At 36.5% G+C, this 22518-nt stretch overlaps 6 protein-coding genes and 1 long non-coding RNA gene across 13 annotated transcripts; 4 read left to right on the top strand and 3 right to left on the bottom strand.

Annotated features, from left to right (window-relative positions):
* Window positions 1-68: 68 nt before the first annotated feature.
* Window positions 69-1512, top strand: LOC104727139 (ras-related protein RABH1a-like). The gene is made up of 6 exons (XM_010446159.3): window positions 69-272; window positions 487-557; window positions 657-745; window positions 841-953; window positions 1043-1133; window positions 1222-1512. The coding sequence occupies exons 1-5, from the start codon at window positions 162-164 to the stop codon at window positions 1067-1069; spliced, it is 411 nt and encodes a 136-aa protein (XP_010444461.2). The 5' UTR covers window positions 69-161; the 3' UTR covers window positions 1070-1133; window positions 1222-1512.
* A 48-nt stretch (window positions 1513-1560) lies between these two features.
* Window positions 1561-4256, top strand: LOC104727138 (uncharacterized). The gene is made up of 10 exons (XM_010446158.3): window positions 1561-1686; window positions 1874-1941; window positions 2193-2358; window positions 2444-2727; window positions 2825-2902; window positions 2987-3112; window positions 3197-3262; window positions 3339-3407; window positions 3697-3756; window positions 3857-4256. The coding sequence occupies exons 2-10, from the start codon at window positions 1894-1896 to the stop codon at window positions 4013-4015; spliced, it is 1056 nt and encodes a 351-aa protein (XP_010444460.1). The 5' UTR covers window positions 1561-1686; window positions 1874-1893; the 3' UTR covers window positions 4016-4256.
* Window positions 4234-6449, top strand: LOC104727137 (putative mitochondrial adenine nucleotide transporter BTL3). Of its 4 annotated transcripts, none has more exons than XM_010446156.3 (4): window positions 4234-5048; window positions 5182-5523; window positions 5614-6081; window positions 6159-6449. In XM_010446156.3, exons 1-4 carry the CDS (start codon window positions 4596-4598, stop codon window positions 6246-6248), a joined length of 1353 nt encoding a protein of 450 aa, XP_010444458.1. In that variant the 5' UTR covers window positions 4234-4595; the 3' UTR covers window positions 6249-6449. The 4 variants fall into 4 exon arrangements, with proteins under 4 accessions (XP_010444458.1, XP_010444459.1, XP_087331191.1 ...); XM_010446157.3 differs by having other exon boundaries at window positions 4246-5048; window positions 5220-5523; XM_087475065.1 differs by having other exon boundaries at window positions 4387-5025; window positions 5212-5523.
* A 2281-nt stretch (window positions 6450-8730) lies between these two features.
* LOC147935628 (uncharacterized) lies at window positions 8731-9338 on the bottom strand. The gene is made up of 2 exons (XR_015570994.1): window positions 9120-9338; window positions 8731-8890 (listed from the first exon to the last, which is right to left on the bottom strand). It is a non-coding gene; the product is annotated as an uncharacterized LOC147935628 (long non-coding RNA).
* Window positions 9339-9683: 345 nt separating this feature from the next.
* LOC104727136 (cyclin-dependent kinase C-2) lies at window positions 9684-13019 on the bottom strand. Its single transcript, XM_010446155.2, has 12 exons — window positions 12696-13019; window positions 12308-12389; window positions 12127-12217; window positions 11992-12021; window positions 11771-11880; window positions 11606-11678; window positions 11396-11516; window positions 11170-11287; window positions 10931-11070; window positions 10778-10835; window positions 10599-10669; window positions 9684-10473 (listed from the first exon to the last, which is right to left on the bottom strand). Exons 1-12 carry the CDS (start codon window positions 12806-12808, stop codon window positions 9936-9938), a joined length of 1545 nt encoding a protein of 514 aa, XP_010444457.2. The 5' UTR covers window positions 12809-13019; the 3' UTR covers window positions 9684-9935.
* Window positions 13020-13833: 814 nt separating this feature from the next.
* LOC104727135 (protein ACTIVITY OF BC1 COMPLEX KINASE 8, chloroplastic) lies at window positions 13834-18778 on the bottom strand. Of its 2 annotated transcripts, none has more exons than XM_010446153.3 (20): window positions 18066-18778; window positions 17846-17981; window positions 17588-17754; window positions 17371-17491; window positions 17178-17278; window positions 16968-17066; window positions 16720-16830; window positions 16552-16631; window positions 16380-16449; window positions 16203-16276; window positions 15990-16059; window positions 15803-15891; window positions 15436-15647; window positions 15279-15339; window positions 15151-15205; window positions 14968-15066; window positions 14780-14869; window positions 14559-14618; window positions 14345-14468; window positions 13834-14250 (listed from the first exon to the last, which is right to left on the bottom strand). In XM_010446153.3, exons 1-19 carry the CDS (start codon window positions 18552-18554, stop codon window positions 14352-14354), a joined length of 2301 nt encoding a protein of 766 aa, XP_010444455.2. In that variant the 5' UTR covers window positions 18555-18778; the 3' UTR covers window positions 13834-14250; window positions 14345-14351. The 2 variants fall into 2 exon arrangements, with proteins under 2 accessions (XP_010444455.2, XP_010444454.2); XM_010446152.3 differs by having other exon boundaries at window positions 14341-14468; window positions 18066-18760.
* A 370-nt stretch (window positions 18779-19148) lies between these two features.
* Window positions 19149-22022, top strand: LOC104727134 (protein CPR-5). 3 transcript variants are annotated; one of them, XM_087475062.1, is made up of 5 exons: window positions 19237-19685; window positions 19954-20181; window positions 20321-20377; window positions 20485-20520; window positions 20617-22022. In XM_087475062.1, the coding sequence occupies exons 3-5, from the start codon at window positions 20375-20377 to the stop codon at window positions 21829-21831; spliced, it is 1254 nt and encodes a 417-aa protein (XP_087331188.1). In that variant the 5' UTR covers window positions 19237-19685; window positions 19954-20181; window positions 20321-20374; the 3' UTR covers window positions 21832-22022. The 3 variants fall into 3 exon arrangements, with proteins under 3 accessions (XP_010444453.1, XP_087331188.1, XP_087331189.1); XM_087475063.1 differs by having other exon boundaries at window positions 19893-20181; XM_010446151.2 differs by lacking the exon at window positions 19954-20181 and having other exon boundaries at window positions 19149-19685.
* The last annotated feature ends 496 nt before the right edge of the window (window positions 22023-22518 follow it).

Below are 22518 nucleotides of genomic sequence, written 5' to 3'. Positions count from 1 at the left end.
TTAGCAAACACAAAGATGGTAAAATCGATTTAAAAGAGGCACAAAATAACACATCTATTACATTTACTAAGATCATCCAAATCTTTCTCATAATATAAAACGTGTGATTTCAATCTCGTCAATAGCAAAAACTAAAAAGAAGAGAGAGGCGAGGAGGAAGGATGATGGGCCTGGGGAAGGATTACAAGCTAGTGTTACTGGGGGATCAAAGGGTCGGCAAAAGCAGCATTGTCAATCGTCTCAAGCACGGTAATTTCGAAGACAATTATGAGGTTAGTCTTAAGCCCCATCCAACACGATAGGATGACTTCTTATATTTTTTTGGTCTTGTTGTTTATAATGATCGTCTAGTAGACCTTTAGATACGTGTTTCTAGATGTTTTCAGACACGAGAGATTCTTCAAATCTGCTTTTCTTCTCGGAATCAAATATAGTTGTTTGACGAATTCTAGGGTTTCTTTATGGTCTGAATTTGATAAATCGCAGGCTACAATAGGAGTAGACTTTATGTCCAAAAGAGAGCGTTATGAAGACTGGAATTTTCGTCTACTCATGTGGTAATAAATACTTTATCCCTCACATTCACATAACGACGACTCTCAGTCAGTATCATATATTCTCCACTGATCAGGTCTCCTTTTCATGATGATGCGCAGGGATATATCTGGACAAGAGAGATTTCAAAGCTTGGTACCCAATTTGATCAGAGTTTCTCCTGTTGCACTTATTGTCTATGATGTATCCGGTTAAGTCTCTTATTTTAACTCTATCCATGTTCTTTTTTGCTTTCTCAGTACTCAAACAATAATTACTTACTTCCAATTCTCAAATTTTTTGCAGATAAGCAAACATTTTCAAACACATCTAAGTCGGTTGCACAAGTTCGTGCAGAAAGAGGAAGCAATGTCGTTATTGTTCTTGTTGGTAACAAGACCGATCTTGTTGACAAAAAGGTACATAACAAAACAAACCTATATTATATATAACCAAAGCAAAAGAAATACTTGAATTGTGTGTGATGTGATTGATTCAACAAAAACAGGCAAGTTACAACAGAGGAAGGGGATAATAAAGCTTGTGAGTTTGGTGCTTTGTTCATGGAGACTAGTGCCAAAGATAGGTTCAACATTCAGGTACACACAAGTCGATCTGATCTAATAAATATTTTCTAAGTGGAAAAACAAAAAAAAAACTTAACTTGGTTATTGTTGTTGAGTGCAGCCTTTGTTCTCTAAGATTGGATCGGCTTTACATAGAAACGAGGAGAGCTGCGCAAAATCATCTCAGGCAGAGCATCAACTAGAGAGCTCAACAAAATCTTAAGGCAAATTGTTGTTAAATGACTCAGCAGCTTAAGCAAAATAAAAATATCGGACTGATATTATTAATTGTTACAATGAAGACTTTTTATTGGGTGGGATTAGACTAAAAATATATCTGTAAACATTGGTTTATTCTTCTAATCTCTGTAATTTCTGCTACTTTGAGATTTTACATTATGATTAGTAAACACTCGATCGATACTTAAATTAATCAACAACACACTCGTGTGAGACATATGGATGACGTGTCAACCAATTTTTCCATTGTCACCAACAATAAAATAGAAGAAAGTCACACACTTTTTAGAGTCTTTCAGCAAAAACCCAAACCTGAGAATTTTTGTTGCTCTGCGGCTCAAACAATGTTAGTGATATATATATATATATATATTTTGCTTTAATTTGTTGAAATTTCTGAAATCGAACACACAGTTTTTGTTTTTATGGATTACAACGTCGTTTTCTCGAACCTTTGTAATGGGGTTTTAAGGGTTTAAGCAACCCAAGTGGATTAATCGTGATTTTTGCTTGCTTTCTTTCTTTTCTTGCAGATTTGAGCGATTTGAGCTAAATGGGTTTCAGATCGGTTTATCAATCCCTCACGGAACTGTTCCCACATGTAAGAAAGCTCTGATCTTTGTGTGGGTTATAATATGAGACACTATGTTTTGTTTCTTATAGAATCGGTTTCTCAGTAAATGTTAGTATAGGAGTATTTTATTAGATCCAAGCAGCGAAGAACAAGGAAGCGTCTTTATTTATTATTCTCATTTTAATATTCAATTAATGTTACGGCTATGTACTACTACTATGCAATGATTGACTCACGTGCCTTTACATTTTCATTTGTGTATGATAAATATATTACAGATTGATCCAAAGATTTTAAGAGTTGTTGCAATTGAGCACCAACATGATGTTGATGAAGCTGCCTCTGTTGTTATTTCTGATATGTGTTCTTTCTCTTCCCCTAATTCCACTCAACCCCTCAACAAGAACAAGTCCAAGGTTTCCGATGACCTTCCTTACTTGAAAGGTATGTTTTGTTTTAGCTTCTGTAATTTTGGTCTAAGCTTGAGGTTTGCTTGTTTTAAGAAATTGGGTTGTTTTGAAATATGCAGCTGAACGTGATATGCAAACTGAAGATGGGAGTTTGTCTCTGTCTCAATGGCTTCAACCATCTAAGCTTCCACATAGTTACCTTGCACTGCTCAACGAAGAAGCAACGCCTCTTATGCCACTTTCTCCGGATTTCCTCGTGGAGAAAGTGGTTCTGCCAGATCGTGGCGAAGCAACTGGCGTAGGAGGAGGAATCTCAACCATGTATTCTTTTGACAACGTTGGTGGTTCTTCTTTGGTGAAACCTTCTATTCGTGTACAAAGCCGTACCAACAATGAACTCTCTGTAAGCTTCTCAACACATCTCTACTTGTCTTTTTTTTTTAATATCCTTTTAGCACATCTGAAAAGTTGTATAAGCTACTTGCATCTTTTTATGTCAGGGAAGTAGCAGTAAGGTTCCTGTGGTTAGACGTTCTTCTCGAAAGTCCGTGCAGCCATGGGCCCCAGACTACTCTGAGGTCAAGTTTCATCACATTATTAAAGTAATGTCTGATCTGAAAAGTTTCCTGTTTCGAGGAGCTAACTTCTGTTGACTGTATCAGAAGCTGAGAAGTTGGAAAAAACGGAACAACAACAACCGTGACTTCCCACACTTCTTTGGCATAGACAGAGATTTACCCTCCAAGCAATCCAAAAGAAACAATTCCCAATGTTATACTAGTGAGCGTGTAAGTTCCACATATGATGATCATGCTTTGTGATTTCATCTGTTGTTTCGTGTTATATAAACCATTGATTCTACTCTTTGTCAGGATCGAAAGCAGCGAATTAACGATAACATCAAGAAATTAGGGGAATTGCTCCAACAGAAAGTTGAGGTAACATTATTAGAATTATAGATTTTCTCACATATTTACTCATGAGAGTGTGAAGTTGATGTTTGTAATCTTGTAGGATGATCAACCTGAATTGACACTGAATGCCATTATTGATCATGTTAAGCTTCTCCAGCTACAGATGAAGGTATTGTCTTGCTTCTTTTCTTCTTTATCAACTTGTTTATATAGAGCAAATAGATGAAGGTAAATGGTTTAGAAGGATGTAGTCAAATGCAAACCAATAACTCTGAATCAAAATCCAATTAAAAACCGAACCAAAAAAATCTCAATCTAAAGCTTTCAGTTTACTTGGTTTGGCATAAAAACTTCAAGCGTGTATGGTGCGATAGAGAAAGCCAAATGCAAACCAAGAGCTCTGAATCAAAAACCCGAGAAATTTTGTGATGTGACTTTTTTGGTTATTATGGATATAGGAGTTAAGTCGGAGCAGGCTGGGAGGAGAACCAGTATCTCGACCTATGACATTCATTGAGGTAATACAGTTATTCATCTGCAGCAAAGATAAATGATATATAGTATGTGTTTGGTTTCTAGAGTGAATATATGTTGACAGAGTTTTGTTGTTTGTAATAGGGATACGGTCACTACATTCATCACGAGCAGACGATGACAAAGTCTCTAGAGGAAGTAATGGAAGATCTGCTAACAAATGACTTTGATGCTGCGGCAAACTTGTTGGAGAGCAAAGGCCTTTACTTAATGCCTTTGTCCACTGCCCAAGGCTCTTGCTGACTCCTCACACAAATGCCACCTCTTCTCCATCTGCAAATCCCAAACACATGGAATCAAAAACAAAGTAAAAAAAAAAAAAAAAAAAAAACCTTAACTAAGACCACTCTTCTGTTTAGTATAAACAACTAGGCCATCAAATCTTTTTTTTTTTTTTGTCTAATGACAGAGATCAGAAAACTTCCTCAATCTCTTATCTTGTTTATGAGATATTCCAAACCAATGTTACCAAAATTTCAGTGGATCCAAAAGTCTTCACATTCTTAAGATTAATTACTTATTCCGGACTAAAATCGAATGAAGATGATGATGACGTGTCAACCAAAGTGGCATCGTCAGCAGAAAAAGGCACCAAGTCACACTTTCACCTAAATATATATTCTCTGTTTAGTGAAAGAGAGAGAGAGATGAAAAGCTTAAAGCTTTAAACAGAGCAAAGTACTAGTGTTTTTGTATTAACAATCTCTCGCTTCTTCTTCATTCAGATCCCACCAACTATAGATTCTATTTTGGTTCTTTGGGTCTTGCTCAAAGTTTCTGATTTGCTCAATTCGTCGAGTTTGCCGTTCGAAATCCCAGTGAAATGCGTGGTCTTGATCGATGGTTAGCTGACGCAGTCAGATCAGATTCATTAGATCACAATGGTCAAAGCCTCGGCGGAGGATTGTTTCTCGACGAATCTGCTCCTTCCTCGTCTGTCTCCTTTGTCTCCTCTAAGGATTGTTCCGTCAATTCGTGTCGATTTATCCGAAAGTCGAGTTTTTTCAAGTTTAGGAGACGAAACGGGACAAGGGAACCTCCTCTGTTATGTTCTGTCAGTTTATCGATAAATGGTGAAGAAGAAGAAGGTGAAGGGTACAATAATGGCCGAAACGGGTATAAATCGGAGAAAGACTCTGTGTTGATCGGTGGTTGTCAAAAGGCGACGGAGAAACTTAGGGTTAAGGGAAATGGAACTGGAGCTCTCAACACGACCAAGCATTTGTGGGCTGGAGCTTTTGCAGCTAGCTGGAGCTTTTGCAGCTATGGTTTCAAGGTCACTCCTTCTTCTTTACTTTTTCTATGAAGTTCCGATGGTTTGGTAGTCTAAAGTTGTAGACTTTTAAGTGTTTGGGGGTTCTTTAGTGAGAATGCTTATAGAGATTTTGTATTGATTTGGTTTGTTGTAGTTTTGGTGGCTCATTGGGTTTTGGTTTGAGTTGAGCAGAACTTGCATTGCGCCTCTTGAGCGGATGAAGCTAGAATACATTGTTCGTGGAGAGCAAGGGAATCTTCTTCAACTCATTCAGAGGATTGCTACAACTGAAGGGATCAGAGGATTTTGGAAAGGGAATTTGGTTAATATTCTCAGAACTGCTCCGTTTAAGTCAATCAATTTCTACGCATATGATACATATAGAGGCCAGCTTCTGAAATTGTCTGGGAACGAAGGAACTACAAATTTTGAAAGGTTTGTTGCTGGTGCGGCTGCTGGAGTAACAGCTAGCTTGCTTTGTCTACCACTTGATACCGTAAGTGAAATAAGAAGAAAAACTTCCTTGAGCTTCTTCTTGTACCATTCACTTGAGGTTCTTTAGCATTGCTTTTGTGTCGATCTGCAGATAAGAACGGTTATGGTGGCACCTGGTGGAGAGGCATTAGGTGGTGTAGTTGGTGCATTCCGTCATATGATTCAAACGGAAGGTTTCTTTTCCCTATACAAAGGTCTTGTACCTTCACTTGTTAGTATGGCTCCATCAGGAGCTGTGTTCTACGGTGTCTATGATATTTTAAAATCAGCTTACCTTCATACACGGGAAGGTAAGAAACGGCTTGAACACATGAAACAAGAAGGTGAAGAACTTAACGCTTTCGATCAACTCGAGCTTGGTCCCATGAGAACTTTGTTATATGGAGCAATCGCAGGGGCTTGCTCAGAAGCAGCAACTTACCCGTTTGAAGTTGTGAGAAGGCGTTTACAAATGCAGTCACATGCCAAAAAGTTAAGCGCGGTGGCTACTTGTGTGAAGATAATTGAACAAGGAGGTGTTCCTGCTCTATATGCAGGCTTGATTCCCAGCTTATTGCAGGTATGATTCCATAACTCTGTCATAAGTTAATCTCTTAAGTCTGTCTTACAGATTTGTTAATCCTCTCATAATTGCAGGTTTTGCCTTCCGCTGCCATCAGTTACTTTGTTTACGAGTTCATGAAAGTTGTCCTGAAAGTTGAATCAGCACAAGGCAATAAGCAATGAGAAAGAACACGATTACTGGGCTTGTTGCAGAAGTTGCTTCAGAGTTTTTTCGTTTTTTTGGTTTACACTGATCCTTTGGAGTTTTTTTTTCCCTTTTTTACAAAAACAGATAGGTTGTGAAACGTTTTTTTGTAAGAAATAATAAGTAATATGGTTTGCTGTGTTCTCTGATATATAAACCTTAAGCTTGCTCGTACAAAATGATCTAAACATACAACAATCACTGTCTATTTTTCATCAACGTAACAGAATGTTTGGAAGAATGCCATAAAGACGGGAAAACAAATGAAAATAGATTCTGTTTCATAAGTAGAATCACAACTGCCTTTAAGACATCAAGCCAAGACCGCACCATATGAGACTCTTTGAGTTCTCTTTTACTGTTGCCATCCATATTGTTGGTTTCTCGCACCACCCATAGGGTTCTGACCTCTCCAGAGCCACTAGATCCACCGTACTGACCACCACCTTGTAGGTAATTAGGCGGTCCAACACCATAGCCACCTGGTCTAGGACCGGCGCCATATGGTGCACCTCGACCTTGTGGAGGATATGATCCGCTGCTGTAACCTCCACGGCTCTGATTATTATAACCACCAGTCTGGTTTCCACTAGGAGGGTACCTGTTTGGCCAGAGCTGCAGTAATCACAATTAGTTAATTACATATTTTTTTAGTACTATTTAAAAAGGGATTGTCTCAATAGACATAACCAATAATGTCTTTGAAATGTCTATTGAGATTTGTCAATGTGATGGGCATCTAATTTTATTGCGGGTAATTCTTATAAATAGTACCTTCTCTATATTACAAAGGATGATGTTTTAGAATTTTCACCAAGATTAAAAATAATAAACAATGTATTATTGTTAATTAATTTTGTTTTTTATTCCTTTTAGTTATGCTTTTTCTAACACTTGTCATTCAATTACATGCATACATTGATTTATGTATTGTATAAGTAAAAACAATTAATAGTTATTTGGTTTTGAAAATAAAAATGCATTAAATACACTAAAGAAAATCATCCTTTGTGATTAAAAAAAAATTCTAAAACATCATCTATTCTAAAACATCATCTATTCTAATACAGATAGAGTACTAAAAAATATTTTGTTTCCAAATCTAGCATAATATCTCTAAAATTCCAAAAATAACATTTTATTTGAAATTAATTTTTCAAAATATTAATTCTTACCCTTCAAAACTAAATCCTAAATGTAAAATTAATAACCCAAATCTTTAAATTTTTAAATTTTGTTAAATAGTGCTATTTTGGAAAATTTGTGAAGTATATGTTATTTTTGTCTATAAAATATATTTTAGTGCTATTTTAGTGTAGTTTGAGTTTGATTGATGTGTGCTTGAGTTTGTTGTACCTAGGCTGATATTTTTGTCTTTGTTGAATTGATTTGTTTTGTATAGAGGATCGTGACTCTTGCTTCAAGGCAACTGAAGAAATTTATGTTGCTATTGAAGATGGACAACAACTTTGTTGAGAAGCTCCCAGCTATTTTGGAAGGTATAGACCTATGTCTCCATGAGTTCTGAATCACCCTTCTGCTACATTGCTCGAATTGAGAAGGATCTCTCCAGCTAGTGATTTGTTTCAGTCTCCAAAGAATGGTAAGTGGTACTTAGTAACACTTATTTTGATTGTTTCTTAATTGTACTAGTCTTAGTCTTACAATGTAATTTTTTTTTTCAGAAAAGGTTTGAACGTGTTAAATCACACAAGAAATTCCTCTGGAAGTTTTTTCCATTATCAAGGATAATGGAGGTTCCATTAGTGAAAAATGAGTTTGTTGCCCAAGAACTCTTCTCCGTACGTGGAAGTTAGTGTTTTTTTTTTTCTATACATTCCACTAGATAATTGGTTTTGAAATGTATAGTCATAATAGTTACGAAAAAGTAAAAACTAATGTATCGTTCATTTGTTTTAAGGGAGCTATCGTTAGAATTTTTGATGAATATGATAAAAACTAATGCGATGTTTTCAACTATTCATTACTCAATAACTTTTGCATAAAAGTGAAAGACGAATATGCATGGAGGATACAAAAAAGTTTTAAATTTTCTCGGTATTGTTACGACTTTTCATCCCCCTTCAGAAAACCAAATCTTCGTATCCAACAAACAAAAATAAAGTCTTTTCACGATATTGAAAAGAAAAATATATACAACAAATTAGAAATTGTCTTTGAAGTTGTTATTACTCACCCTGAGCGTTCGGCGTGTTCGGGTTATTCGGGTCAGTTTGTTCGGTTTTGAGAAAATTCGGTTTTTGAAAAATCCTACCGAATTGAACCGAAATTAAATTCGGTTCGGGTTGATCGGTATTCGGTTTATTCGGGTCGGTTATTAGATTTTAAATCAATTCCGAATCTAAACCGATTTTTTTCTAGTTTGGTTATTTTAAACCGAATAAACAAAAAATTGCGTTAGTGGGCTAAATTAACAAATAAACCCACCAAATTCATAATGGACCTAATATAGATAAAAATAATGAAGATAATGGACCTAAATGAATCTGAAAACAAATTACAAACCCAAATCCATTAGGGTTTTCAGAGATATGATGGTGTGCAGCTGCATGGAGCTATGACGGCGAAGATCAACGGTTCTTGGGCGTCATTTTTTCACCTGCCATCATCAAAACTACATGAAAATCGATTAACAACAAGAAAGATAAACACAACACAAGTACCTTAAACAAAGTAACAAACCTAGAAGCATAATGAATAATCTCTGAATTCGAAGTTCAAACTCTAACTCTAAAGTTCTCTAAATCGATGTTATCAAGACATAGGAAGAGTTTACAGAACAAATAAACAAACGAAAATTCAAATAAGAAGAAAGAATAAGAGCTTACCCTTAACAATCTTGTGGTTAAAGGTTGAATCTGAAAATGATATATCTTAAACATGATTGAGATTTGAGAGAATGAAAGAGGATGTATTGATGTAGTAGATGATAAATTGATAAAGGAGACAATATGTGATGATGATTATTGATTAGATCGGAGAAGAAGGAGAACAAGATAACTGGTGAGGTTTCTCTCTCGGAATCGCAGGAGGCAGAGGGGAAGAAGAAGAGAAACAAAAATAGGGTTAGGCTTATATATGGCTACGGAATCTAATTAACCGATCGGTCCGATTACCGAACCGAACCAAACCAAAAACCGATTCCCCAAATCAATTGCGCCGAACAATGCCGAACAATTACATTTAATCTCTTTGGTTTGGTCCGATAACCGAAAAAATCGGATTGTTCGGTTCGGTTTGATCGGTTAATGCCGAACGCCCAAGGTGAGTTATTACGATCAACTCATGTGGAAAAAAAACACTAATTATCTGGAAAGTTACAATAAGTTAGAAATTGACTTGGAATTTGACAAAGACTAGTTATGTGTATTTTTAAAATAAAGTCTTACGTGTTTTTGTAAGAAATATGGTTTGTTGTGTTCTCTGATATATAAAAGCTTGCTCGTACAAAATGATCTAAACATACAACAATCATTGTCTATTTTTCATAAACGTAACATAATGTTTGGAAGAATGCCATAAAGACGGGAAAACAAATGAAAATAGATTCTGTTTCTCAAAGGATCAGTCTTCATAAGTAGAATCACAACTGCTTTTCAGACATCAAGCCAAGACCGCACAATATGAGACTCTTTGAGTTCTCTTTACTGTTGCCATCCATATTGTTGGTTTCTCGCACCACCCATAGGGTTCTGACCTCTTCCAGAGCCACTAGATCCACCGTACTGACCACCACCTTGTGGGTAGTTAGGCGGTCCAACACTATAGCCACCTGGTCTAGGACCAGCGCCATATGGTGCACCTCGACCTTGTGGAGGATACGATCCGCTGCTGTAACCTCCACGGCTCTGATTATTATAACCACCAGTCTGGTTTCCGCTAGGAGGGTACCTGTTTGGACCAGGTGCTCCACCACGGGGTTTTCCATAGTAATGGCTGACAGGTCCACCAGCAGGTAATTGGGGTGGTGGTACGTTGTTGTTCATAGGGTGGTTTGGTCCAGCAGGCCAATGTTGTGGAGCGGCATGAGACTGACCAACACCGTGTTGCTGTGGAGGTAAACGAGAATGTTGCTGCTGTGGATGCTGTAGTTTCTGCTTCTTGGCTGCTTCCTCGTTATGTCGCATCTGTTGCCGCTTTTTCTTTGTCTGGAACTCATGTGATGATTCATATGTTGGTAGACTGTTGACATAAGACAATTTCAGTTTGAGCTGAATCAGTCACTACTTATTTCTTGATCGTTAATAGCTGATGTAAGATGAACCAAATGGGGTCTCATAACAAGAAACTTTAGAGAATTTGATTACCTCTTTGGATCACACGGAAGCGGATCGGTCCAAAAGTACTCAGCATCAAGAGCATCCTTTGCGGATATTCTCTGTACGAACAGACAGATTAAAGGACTTAAATGTCTACACCAAGGCTCTTGATTTCGGCAATTTGCTAACATTTCCAGACAATAGTTGTATTAAAAACTCTTTGGTACCTGGGATGGGTCAAGCACCAACATTTTCTCAAGTAGTTCAAGGGCATGGCGATCAAAGCTATAGCAGAAGAGGAAAGGACCAAATGAGATGTCTCCTGGACTAAAGTAACTGTTGTCTAAAAGTATCGCAACTACTTAGTGGTTTACACTTACTGTCTATAGATCTCTCTTACGCGTCTCTTTAAGGGCCTAGGTGATTTCATCTGGTTATACCAAGGCATCTTGGAAACTCCAGGCCAATTGTTTTCATCAGGTGATCCACAAAGTTCATAAATCTTAGTCAATTGTTCATTCTGGAAAAACAAACATTCAAGTAAAATGCTAAGTTGAAACATTATCAAAGAACACTTTACTAATACCCATCGGTAATAATCAAAAGATGATATACTGACCTCAGTTTTCCCAGTCAAGATTGGTTTTCCATTCAAAAGTTCAGCAAATATGCATCCAACTGACCACATGTCAATCGCTGGCCCATATTTAGTTGCACCAAGTAGCAATTCAGGGGGCCTACAGCAATCAACAATGCATTAAGTAGAGAGCAAAATGCACATATAAGCACTACTTATTCTTTTATCTCTTTTATGTATATAACTTCAGAGTTGTAGGCATACATACCTATACCACAATGTGATAACACGGTTTGTAAGGTTTCCAGTATGATCATGAGAAAATGAACGAGCAAGCCCAAAATCCGCAAGCTTTAAATTTCCCTCATTGTCAATAAGTAGATTTGAACCTGCACCGAGATATTATAGGTTAGCTAATAGCTAGCTAATAAAGGCAGGAGAACCAAACAGTCAACAATGAATGTTTTGGAATAGTCACCTTTTATATCACGGTGAAGCACTTGATTCACATGACAATAGTGAAGCCCGGTGAGCAGTTGCTTCATGTAACACTTTTTTTTACATATGTTCAAATGTTAGACAAAGTCGGAACAATAAGGTTTTTGCAAAGGCTACTACAACAAAGTATCTAGCCATGCAATACCTTTATCTGAGGGACAGTAAATCTCAGTCCAGGACGATCAGCAAGTCCAGTCAAGTCATGATCCATGTACTCAAATACCATGTATATTCCACCCTTGTATTTGTTATTATCTAAAAATTGAAGCAAAATAACAAGCTTTAGGCAAGAGTAAAGATGTTTATATATCATAGCCGTATCTACGTTCTACAGCAAAAAAAAATTAGAACTTGAATTCCACTAACCTGGCTTTCCTTGATCATCCCTATCTCGACCTTTTAAAGACAAAAACAATCACAAAACTCTACATATCAAACTTAACGCCTCATTTAACAGAATTTATAAAGCAATTACAAGATAAGATAAGGGTTGCTTATTACCTGGAGAAGTCACAATCTCTTTTAAATGGATAACATTTTCATGATGTAGCTTCTTCAGAATTTTAATTTCCCGGATAGCTGTTATCGGAAACTTCACAGCAAACAGTGATAAGAAAACATAAGTCCTCATGGACTGACAAAGTTTGCAACTTCTCTAAGCTAATAGTCACATATAGCTTACCCCTTCTCTTTCATTGTCCATACGGATCTTTTTAAGAGCCACGATTTCACCAGTTTTGATTTCTTTAGCCATGTAAACCTGGCTGCAAGACCAAAGCCAAATATATAAATCTAAACCCCAACTCATATAGGCAGAACTACTATATCAAGCATACAATAATCAAACAATCTTAAGAAACTGAGGATTCCCAATTCACTCAATTCAACAAAATCAAGCTTATAGAGATAGAGGCAAGGTTAACAATACAGGTATCAACACCTACCTAACCTATATGGAATTATACAAACGAAATCGCTTAAAAATTAGATCTTGAGCACGAAACCAAATCAATTCGAATAAAGGAACAAAACCCAGATAAAGAAAGAGACAAGAATCGAGGGAAGCATACCCGTAAGTTCCTTCACCAATCTGTTCTAGCTTCTCGAAGCAATCGACACTACGAGATCCCCAAATCGGAGGTGGCTCTTCAAGATTCAACTGCCCAAAAGACGCACCCGCCATTATTATTCGCTCGTTACTTCTCTCCTATAGAAATCTCAAAACTATCTCGACGAATTTACTCAGACAATTGTTAGCTTCGCTCTTGGCCTTTTGTCTCCGGCTACTATAAGGGCAACTATTTTTGGTGTTCTTAGATTAAATATATAGTGAAAATAATGCTAGATCAGTTGTTAAAATCATTTGTAAAAAAAATGGGAGAACTAATTATGGTGTTCTTAGAATAAAGATATAGTGGAATAATATTCATAAACATTTTACAAATTATAAAAACTTATAAAATAACATTTAAATTGCTTACTTATATAAAAGCAATTGTATATTTATAAATTAATATAATATTCATAAACATTTTACAAATTATAAAAACTTATAAAATAACATTTAAATTGCTTACTTATATAAAAACAATTGTATACTTATAAATTAATATAATATTCATAAACATTTTACAAATTATAAAAACTTATAAAATAACATTTAAATTGCTTACTTATATAAAAGCAATTGTATACTTATAAATTAATATAATATTCTTAAACATTTTACAAATTATAAAAACTTATAAAATAACATTTAAATTGCTTACTTATATAAAAGCAATTGTATACTTATAAATTAATATAATATTCTTAAACATATTACAATTATAAAAACTTATAAATTAACATTTAAATTGCTTACTTATATAAATGAAATATTTTCTTTTTTTCCAAAAAATTTCGTCCAATCACATGAAGCCACGTCAAATAAGAACTGGGCTTAGATCAGTTCTACATCAAGAACTAAAAAAAGTGTTCTAAGCCACTATTCATTATTTTTATAATTTTTTTGGGCTAAGAACACCCTTGGTGTTCTCCCATTAATGATGGCCTCACGTTTTAGTGTCGGCTTCGCGGAAGAAAAAAACAAAAAATACCTAAGCTTCTTTTATTATCCGGAATAAATCTCTGGTTTAAACCGGTTCTTGCAGTGAACTCAAATCAAACCGGGTATATAATTGATTTGTGTTTGGTTCTCTTCTCCTGTTTATGTAATTGATTTCTATTTAGTAACAATAGTAGTGTAACAATATTACTGAAACAGAGAGATATGATGAGTACATTGAGAACACAAGTCAAGCAGTATATATATTTTTACGAAAAAGAGTTCCTAATTTCTAAATTCTCTATACACATTACATGTGTGGTTCAAGAAAACCACTCTGTTGATAAATAATAGCAGAGTCTCCTCTCCAAAAATTTATAATCAAATTTTCAGAAGAAAGAGATGAGAGACTGGTCCTTGAGTAGTTGACCCTCTCTTGCCTCTTAAGCTTCCATAATATTTTTTATTTGCAGACTTGAGAAATTGTTACCACTCCTGTGAAAAGCTTATAGGAGAAATCTTTTGCTTCTATGCACAAAAGGGTTGATTTATAGAGATTTGAAGAAGCTTTACTACATCTGTACAGATTAAGCCAAGATAAAAAAGGGTTGAGAATTTGTGTATGATATAATGTAACAATAAGAAGAGATGAGAAAATCATAACATACCAACCAAGTTTTTAAGCTGTTCCAGTGATCAGTTTTTCGCGTTGATCGAACTTCTTAACCTTAATGATTCCGATTAAAACTTGGAGGCTGAAGAAAGCACATACTGTATATGCTAGAGTAGCAGGTGTCTGAGAACAGAAAGAAACAAGAACATTTGTGACAATGAGATATGTGACAAAAAGAACAAGATGGATTGGATTTGATGAGTGACAACTTACTTTTAAAGAATTCAGATACAAAATTGTTGCAAGATTGACTAAACTTCCTGCAGCAACAGCCTGTAGGGAAACACATTGGGTTAAAGAAACCAATTTTAGCACACAAATATAGAAAACATGACATGCTTTCATATCCTCAAACATGTTTTGAAAGAATAGATTGACGAGTTTTCATGTACAAGATGTAAAACAATAGAGAGAAGGGGAAGCTCTCTACTTACACTTCCTACTGTTTTTTGAACAGCTGCAACGCGTTGAAATGCCCTCTCAGACTCTAGCGCTCGGACCCTAAGCTTCAAATCACCTTGCTCCTGTAGAAGCGTAGAGGTGAAAATAAACTCATTAGATCACGGAAAGAAACTCATATAGGCTGGGAGTTTTGTGGAGGGTGGATCTGTTTGTATCTTACAAGTCGTTCAATGACTACAGCTAGCTTTTCAACTCTATCAGCTTGTCTAAATAGATTGTAAAATGCTTGTGATTGCCTGTCCCATCTCTTTTTCAGGTCCTACAAAAGTTAATTTGATTGCATATGAATATAAAGCTATGTGATAAGATCATATATGGAGTAAAGATAAGATTTGCTTATTACCTTCACTACAACTTCTACACCAGCTTCCCGGAACCGTAGCAATTCCAAAGCATAGCTGGTGAAAAAAAAGATATGTAATTACTCTTCTGATTAACGAGAAGATAAAAATATAGTGTGTGCAGACTCACGGTTTTGCAATCTCCGTTATATCAAATCGGGGGTCAAGACCTTTGCCAATGCCATCCAATACTGCAGAGAGAAAGTAACCATTAGTATACTTTTCGAGACACAAAAAAAAAGAACATGAAATGAATGGTCGAAACAAATTCAAATGACATTACAAACCTGAAAAGGCTCTAACAACAAATGTGAATGTGGCAGGGAACCGGAAAGGTTGATCAGCTGCAATGGCTAATAAATCTTCTCCGATTGCAGCTAAGCGTTGCTTCTTTTTCTCTTGCTTTTCTTCCTTGCTTAGTGGCTTCTTGAACCCAAGTTCTTCTGCTGCTGCTAATTCTTCTTTCTCCTTTCTTTGTGCAGCAAGCCGCTCTTCGAAACTGTAACACAATCAGGTTGATATTGTCAGAGGGATACTAACAGCATCTATTATGCACACACTCTCATACATGCTTTAGAGAAACCAAACAAGAAACAAGGATTTAATAGGAAGCTTGATCATACAAAACAAGGGTACACGGATTCAGTAAATCACCTGTTGAGAAAAAATAGTGCTGTTCTTCTAACTGCCGTCAAATCTCCAGTTGGTACAAGCACACCCATTTGAACCATAGCGTCAAGGACCTGCCACAAGATTGTTTATATATTTACGTATGAGCTCAGCTCGTACAAATGAGCACGGAGATAGAAGATTGATAGTGAGAACACCTTAGAGACTATACCTTATCTGGGTCCTTTTCGTAGACACCATAGAATGCCTCCAATAAACCTTCTCTAATATTTGGGCTAATACTGCAAGAAACGATGAAAAAAAAGTTGTGCAGAACCATAAGTTTAACAAATATGATAAAGGAGATCACGTTTCTTCACCAAATTGAGATGAAGCAGTTTTTCACATAGTATACCATAACCCTGTTATAGCATAAATGTAGTACCTTCCCATCATTCCAAAGTCGTAAAATATCAGCCGCCCACCATTGACATCATCAACCGCAATATTCCCAGGGTGCTTCAGAAAGTTACATAAGCAAATTAGAATGTAGTTTTTTTAGTATTGGACACCAAATTAGAGATTATTAACACTAAGTGTTGAAAAAAAGATAGAGACTTACAGGGTCGGCGTGGAAGAATCCATGAGATAAGATTTGCTCCAGGTAAGATTCAACTGCATATCTCCCTAGCCTGCATTGTACCAAGTTATAAATCAACACCAACAAGACTACTTTACGCTTTTCAGAGAAATACCAATATAAGACAGGGAACAAGATGTACAAAAACACAAACCTTTTTCGATCAACACCTAACTGATCTAAGGCTTGTATCTTGTTAATCTTAATCCCAGGGACATACTCCATTGTCAGGACCTGCAAAAAGCTGAATGTTAAAATATTGCATTCGAGCTCAACTCAAGGCTTTATATAAGGTGAAACAATGGTCATAGGTAATAATCACCTGAGGTGTAGTATATTCCCAGTAGATGGATGGAACTTTTACATACTCTAAGTCTTTGAAGTTATTAGCAAACAATTCCGAATTAGCTGCTTCTTTTGTGTAATCAATTTCCTGAACAATATAGCACATTGTTATTGGGGAAAAGAAAGGAATATTTGATTGAGCTTCTGCTCAAAGATCAGTTAGCAACAAAAACAAACTTATTCGAAAGAAGTGATGAATCATTAAACCACACCACCGTACCATACCTGGTACAATACACTAGCACATTCATCATAGATTGCAACCCAATCTCTCTTAGCACCATCTGATTTTGGGTCCACCTTTTGGAGATACTCAGCAATCACCTATATAGAACATCATAAAACAACTTTAGAAGAGTAGAGAAGCAAATCATGAGACAAGGACGCTTGCAACATGGAATAGCTCTATATTGGCTATGGTAGAGACGCACTAACCCTCAAATTTTTAAGGTCAATATCAAAGAGATCCTTCAGACCGGGTCTCTGTACTTTAAGGACAACTTCTTGACCCTTAAGTCTTGCACGGTGAACTTGGCCTGTATTTATTAAGAACAAAAGGTAAAAAACAATAATTATTATCATCATTTTCTTGCAATTTTTTATGAGAAGTTTATCACAAAGACGATACCAAGACTAGCTGCAGCAATAGGTTCATAATCAAAACGGTCGAAAATGTCCTCAACAGATCCTCCAAGCTCCTCTTCAACAATGGACAAAGCAGTAGCAGAAGGGAAAGGAGGAACTTGATCCTACAAAGCATAAGATTAAAACTTAAAATGCTACAAAGAAGATACCTCACAAAGCCACAAGTACCATTCAAACTGAACAACAAGAAGAAACCAAACCTGAAGTTCTGACAATTGATCAACATACTCCTGAGGAAGAATATCAACTCTAGTAGAAAACTGTTGCCCAATTTTAATAAACGTAGGACCTAATCTCAAAATGCTTTCTTTCAACCACTTAGCCAAAACCTTCCTTCTTAAAACCTTCTTCTCCTCAGTCATTCCCCCTATACACATAATTTGTTTTCAAGACTTTAAGACAAATGAGAAAATGGTCTTATACATTAGCAAAAAACAAAAACAAAAACAAGTAACAACCTTTGTAAGAGAACTTCTGATTGCTTAACCAAGTCCTGAAAATAAACTGTACAACAAATCCCCAAATCTCCAATGTTCTTTGTATAGTTGAGTAAGTCTTGAACCTGTTCCATCGTCCACCAGGTGCTACAGAAACCTAAAAACAAAACAATTAACAAAATTTATAACAAAAAAAATTGAAAAAGAATACAACTTTTAATGTGTAATTAATATAATATACCTCAACTTCTTTCTGTGGAGTATTCTTAAACCAAGCATCCTCTTGACCAATATCTTCAACTCTCTTCTTCCTCACATCCTCTTTTCTCTTCTTCGAGACTTCCTCCGTTTCCACCGTTACGCTCCCGTTCACATACTTCACCAAACTACCGTTACCGTTTAACCGAGCGCTTCCGTTACTATCTCCGTTGACAGATTTCCTCGCTGAGCCGTTACCGTTTAAACGAGCACTCCCGTTATAATCTCCGTTGATCACTGCATTCTCACCACGACGATCTTCAACCGCGACGGTATCGTCTTTTTTAGAAGCTCTGATCAATCTCGTACGAAGCTGAAGATTCCTGTAGCTTAACCGGTTTCTTGATAAGAAAATCCCAGGGAACGAAACCGAACGAGTTATTGTTGTAGATGATGATTGTCTTGAATTGAAATTGATGTTCGGTAGAAGCAGAGACGACGATGATGATAAAGAAGAAGAAGAAGTCGCCATTGTTGATAAGTTTCGGAAGGAGATCTCGAATCAAAAAACCCTAATTTAACATTCCGTGGACGAAAAGAAGAGATTTTTGATGATGATGAAGAAGAAGAAGACTTGTTGGCACTACGCAGTGAGAGGAGGAAGGATTCGAGGTTCAGAATGAAGCAGCAGAGAGACTGGGGAAGAGAAAAAATAATAATTAAAAAAGGGGTGGATATGAAAATGACACGTGTCATGAGATGAGATGAGTCAAGAAGATGTTCGTGTGTTCTGATTGGTTGTGTTAAGACACGTCATCGTGTTATTTATCGGAGCCACATTTTATTTTTACATTGTTATTTTTTATTATTATTACCAAACTGATCGGTTCGGTAATAGTAATACATATACTGAACCGATCCCATTCATTATCCAAGATCACACTTGTGTGTAATAATAATTTATCCTCTGTTTCTAGGTAGAGATATCAAATCATCGCTAAGAACAGAGTAAACATATTATTTATTACCTAATTAATTGACATTAACAATACATTGTATTGAAGAATTCATTGAACTTTAATGTCCTTAAACCAGCATAAATCAATTGGGAAAATTCAAAAGTTATATTCCCAAAAAAATAAATAAAAAATAATAATAAGTTGGGAAAATTCGAAAACTTTTCACTAAAGACACGAAGCGGCCGAAGTCTTTGCAAGTTAAGTAAATTTTGTCAAAGTTCTAAAATTGACCCCAAAACTTATGTGCATAGCCTATGGAAGCCCTCCTCCTCCTCTCTTCTTCGCCGGAACCCCAAAAGTCTATTACCGATCCGGCGAATTCGAAATCAGATCATCAATCGGACGAAGAAGTCAAAGATGAGACGATGATGAAGAAAAAGAAGAAGAAGACGAAGCAATCGGATTCGGGAAAGAGAAAGCATAAGGGAAAGAAGAAAGAGATGAACAACGACGAAGCTTCTTCTTCCTCTTGTTCTATATCTTCTACCTCCAATTCCAATTCTACTCGAAGGGTTTCGAGGGTGGCTCATAGATTACGAAACCCTACGGTGCGTTTAGGCATGTCTCGACGAAGCGTTGCTGAACGACAAGCTGAAGCCTTGGCTTTTCCTCTAGGGATGTCATTTGCGGCTTTGGCTAATCTGGTTCGCTCAATTCTCTCTCTCTTTATTGCATCAGATCAGATAGCTGTTTTAATACGAAATTGGCTTTTGATTTTATCATTTTTCTTATACGTTCTGTTCATATCTCTCTAGTTGACCAATGTTAGCGTGAAGTTTAGGTTTTGATGTGCTTTAATGTTTTAATCTTTAGGGAGGATTTTTATTAAAATACTAAGTCTTTCAATTTAGGTTTTGTTGATTCAAAACTGGAAAACTGATGAGAGGATCTTCTGTTCAAATCTGAATTCAGAGACCACAGGATTTTGACTCTGTATTACTTGAATTGAATTCACGCCCTGAATCGAAGATAGGATCGATCTTCTCCTCAAAAATCTGAAGTTCTTCTTGAGGGTTTTATAATCAATCAAGCGTCAAATGTAGCAATTACTTGAATCTACTGTCCTCAAATCTGAAGTTCTTCTTTGAGGGTTTATAATCAAGCTTCAATGTAGCAATTACGTGAATCTACTGAGGCACAGTTATATTGTCTTGTCTCTCACTTGTCTTAAAGCTTGAGCCTTTCTGTCTTTTTATATTGCTGGTTACCTACTTTAGCCACAAAAAAGTCATCGACTTGCATGTTGTTCTGTAGTTTTTACTGTTTTCTTGTTCTGTAGGTTCTTCAAAGAAAGAACGCCGCTGGTCAGAATGTTTTTGTTGATGATCTTGCTATGGTAACTAACTACTACTAACTATGGATTTTTCAAATAATTTCTTCTCGCTTTCTATTCAATCCTCATTTTGGTAGTGATCTACGAATTTCATTGATTATGCTCTGCAGATCTCTGCTAGAGCTGCCACAGAAACAGTAGCCAGTGTAAGATAAACACCCCTCCCCCCCCCCTCCCCCCCTATTTTTTCTCATTCTTGAATTTTTTTTAAGACTTCCTAATTCATAATGATGTGACTACAGGTTTATGGTTATAAGCTTGGTTCCTTTGCGACCACCTTTGAGAAATCATTCAACCATACACTAAGGATTCTTAAAGTGACCAATGAATCTGCAAATCCCCGTCAGTTAAACAATGATGATGTTGGGAGATGTAATTTAGACTGTTCTATAATAGACGAATACTCAGACACCGAGCTATCTGCAAAGGAAACTTCATCTTCTACGTCTGTCTATGAAGTGATACAAGGCAGTGCAATAGCAACCACTTCGATGAATGAGCTTGTCCTGCACGAACCGTCTCGACAACTCTCTTGTATCCCTCCTTTAAGTTCAGAAATGTCTTCTACTGCAGTGGTAAGGTGTTTAACAGAGGCAAACGACCTACAGAGAGAAGCGAATAGTCTTAAGAAGATAGGACTAACCTATAAAAAGATGGAGCTAGGAATAAATTACGAATCAAACAGTCTGCAGAAATCGCAGCTAGAGGTGGATGTTTCGAAAACTGCATTCAAGAAAGAGAAATTCAAAACCGAATTAGAAGATACAAGAAAAGCAGAGATGGTCACAAAAATCATGGATTGGCTCGGTTTAAGTGTCTTCAGCATGTCGGTTTCTATGTTTATTGGGGCATACAATTTTTCACTAAAGAGAATCGAAGACGCTACCGCAGCATGCGAGCCATCCGAGGAGCCAAGTTCGACGTGGTGGGTTCCTAAACATGTTTCAACGTTAAACTCAGAATTCCACACCATGATCTGCCGGATTCGAGTTTGGGTGCAGTTCGTTTTCGGTTTGATAATGCTCTTGGTCCTCGCATACTTCATAATGCAGCGGTCATCAGGTAGGACGCAAGCAATGCCGATTTCGTTTATCGTTATCGTCCTTGGTATTTTTTGCGGTCTACCGGTAAAGGTTTGTGTGGACACATTGGGTGGTGACGGCAAACTCTGGCTAATGTTTTGGGAAGTGTTTTGCCTCTTCCACTTGTTTGCAAATGTCTTCACATTGGCTTTGTATGGTCTAATGCACGGACCTATAAACGTGACTCAAGTGACCAAGTCGAGCCGTTGTAAAACACTGTTTCCATATTGGGCGAGGCGCAGTGTCTTCTATGTGGTGTTTATATTTGTTCTTCCAGCCATCACTGGTCTTTTGCCATTTGCGACCTTTGGTGAATGGAGAGATCTGGCTATGGATAACTTTTTTGGTGGGTCAGCTTCTGATTCCAAGGTTTGAGACAGAGTCAACAAGTCTCCTTTTGTATTGTAACTTATTGTAACCATTTCGGATTTTTGGGTTGTTTCATCTTTTCTTTTTTTGGGGGTTTTATGTTGTCTTTATTTTGTATGGGTGCTGTTGAAAACAGTTGTATGGCTGGGTTGTTTACAAAGTTATATTTATATATTTGAGCTATTATTTGAATGTAACTCTCTTGTCAAAAGAAATAAAATCATGTTTTCTTTCTGTATGATAAGGACATAGAGGATTAGGAGGCCGCATTAGTCTAAACAAAGAGTGTTTTGGTCTTAAACACTTACCTCTTTAGAATATTCAAATCCAGGTATTTGGATTTTGATTTCGAAGCTGGTACACTATAGGCCTGCGCACTAATACCCGTTACCCATATTCGACCCGTTACTCGGTTCGTATCCGTCCCGAAATAAAGGGTAGCCGCAGTTTTAGGGTCGAGTAAAGGGTATTATATTACCCGTGAGTAAGGGACGAGTATAGGGTATTAGTTTAGTTTTCAATATCCGTCCTGTTACTCGTCCCTTTACCCGTTTTGTTACCCGATCCGTAAATACCCTTTAATATTTTGTATTATTATTATTTATTATTAATTTATAAATATATAATAGAGTTAAAGTTAAAGCCTAAGTTCAACTTAGTCCAACTGAAATGATATATATGATGCCCAAATGA

This window comes from Camelina sativa, chromosome 11, assembly GCF_030686135.1.
Source record: "Camelina sativa cultivar CO46 ecotype springtype chromosome 11, ASM3068613v1".
Classification (NCBI taxonomy): Eukaryota; Viridiplantae; Streptophyta; class Magnoliopsida; order Brassicales; family Brassicaceae; genus Camelina; species Camelina sativa.
This window is presented reverse-complemented; position numbering and strand designations above follow the sequence as displayed.

Excerpts from the sequence above, each read along its gene's own strand:
- LOC104727139 (XM_010446159.3), top strand. The coding sequence starts at position 162 with ATGATGGGCCTGGGGAAGGATTACAAGCTAGTGTTACTGGGGGATCAA. Across the intron at positions 273-486 it reads ATTTCGAAGACAATTATGAG|GCTACAATAGGAGTAGACTT; the intron begins GTTAGTCTTAAG and ends GATAAATCGCAG. Across the intron at positions 954-1,042 it reads CCGATCTTGTTGACAAAAAG|GCAAGTTACAACAGAGGAAG; the intron begins GTACATAACAAA and ends CAACAAAAACAG.
- LOC104727138 (XM_010446158.3), top strand. The coding sequence starts at position 1,894 with ATGGGTTTCAGATCGGTTTATCAATCCCTCACGGAACTGTTCCCACAT. Across the intron at positions 2,359-2,443 it reads TGACCTTCCTTACTTGAAAG|CTGAACGTGATATGCAAACT; the intron begins GTATGTTTTGTT and ends TGAAATATGCAG. Across the intron at positions 3,408-3,696 it reads TTCTCCAGCTACAGATGAAG|GAGTTAAGTCGGAGCAGGCT; the intron begins GTATTGTCTTGC and ends TTATGGATATAG.
- LOC104727137 (XM_010446156.3), top strand. The coding sequence starts at position 4,596 with ATGCGTGGTCTTGATCGATGGTTAGCTGACGCAGTCAGATCAGATTCA. Across the intron at positions 5,049-5,181 it reads TTTGCAGCTATGGTTTCAAG|TTTTGGTGGCTCATTGGGTT; the intron begins GTCACTCCTTCT and ends GGTTTGTTGTAG. Across the intron at positions 6,082-6,158 it reads TGATTCCCAGCTTATTGCAG|GTTTTGCCTTCCGCTGCCAT; the intron begins GTATGATTCCAT and ends TCATAATTGCAG.
- LOC104727136 (XM_010446155.2), bottom strand. The coding sequence starts at position 12,808 with ATGGCGGGTGCGTCTTTTGGGCAGTTGAATCTTGAAGAGCCACCTCCG. Across the intron at positions 11,071-11,169 it reads TCTTGACTGGGAAAACTGAG|AATGAACAATTGACTAAGAT; the intron begins GTCAGTATATCA and ends TTGTTTTTCCAG. Across the intron at positions 10,474-10,598 it reads CTTCCGTGTGATCCAAAGAG|TCTACCAACATATGAATCAT; the intron begins GTAATCAAATTC and ends TTATGTCAACAG.
- LOC104727135 (XM_010446153.3), bottom strand. The coding sequence starts at position 18,554 with ATGGCGACTTCTTCTTCTTCTTTATCATCATCGTCGTCTCTGCTTCTA. Across the intron at positions 15,648-15,802 it reads GCACTATTTTTTCTCAACAG|TTTCGAAGAGCGGCTTGCTG; the intron begins GTGATTTACTGA and ends ATTGTGTTACAG. Across the intron at positions 14,870-14,967 it reads CTGTAGTCATTGAACGACTT|GAGCAAGGTGATTTGAAGCT; the intron begins GTAAGATACAAA and ends ACGCTTCTACAG.
- LOC104727134 (XM_010446151.2), top strand. The coding sequence starts at position 19,296 with ATGGAAGCCCTCCTCCTCCTCTCTTCTTCGCCGGAACCCCAAAAGTCT. Across the intron at positions 19,686-20,320 it reads TTGCGGCTTTGGCTAATCTG|GTTCTTCAAAGAAAGAACGC; the intron begins GTTCGCTCAATT and ends CTTGTTCTGTAG. Across the intron at positions 20,521-20,616 it reads CCACAGAAACAGTAGCCAGT|GTTTATGGTTATAAGCTTGG; the intron begins GTAAGATAAACA and ends ATGTGACTACAG.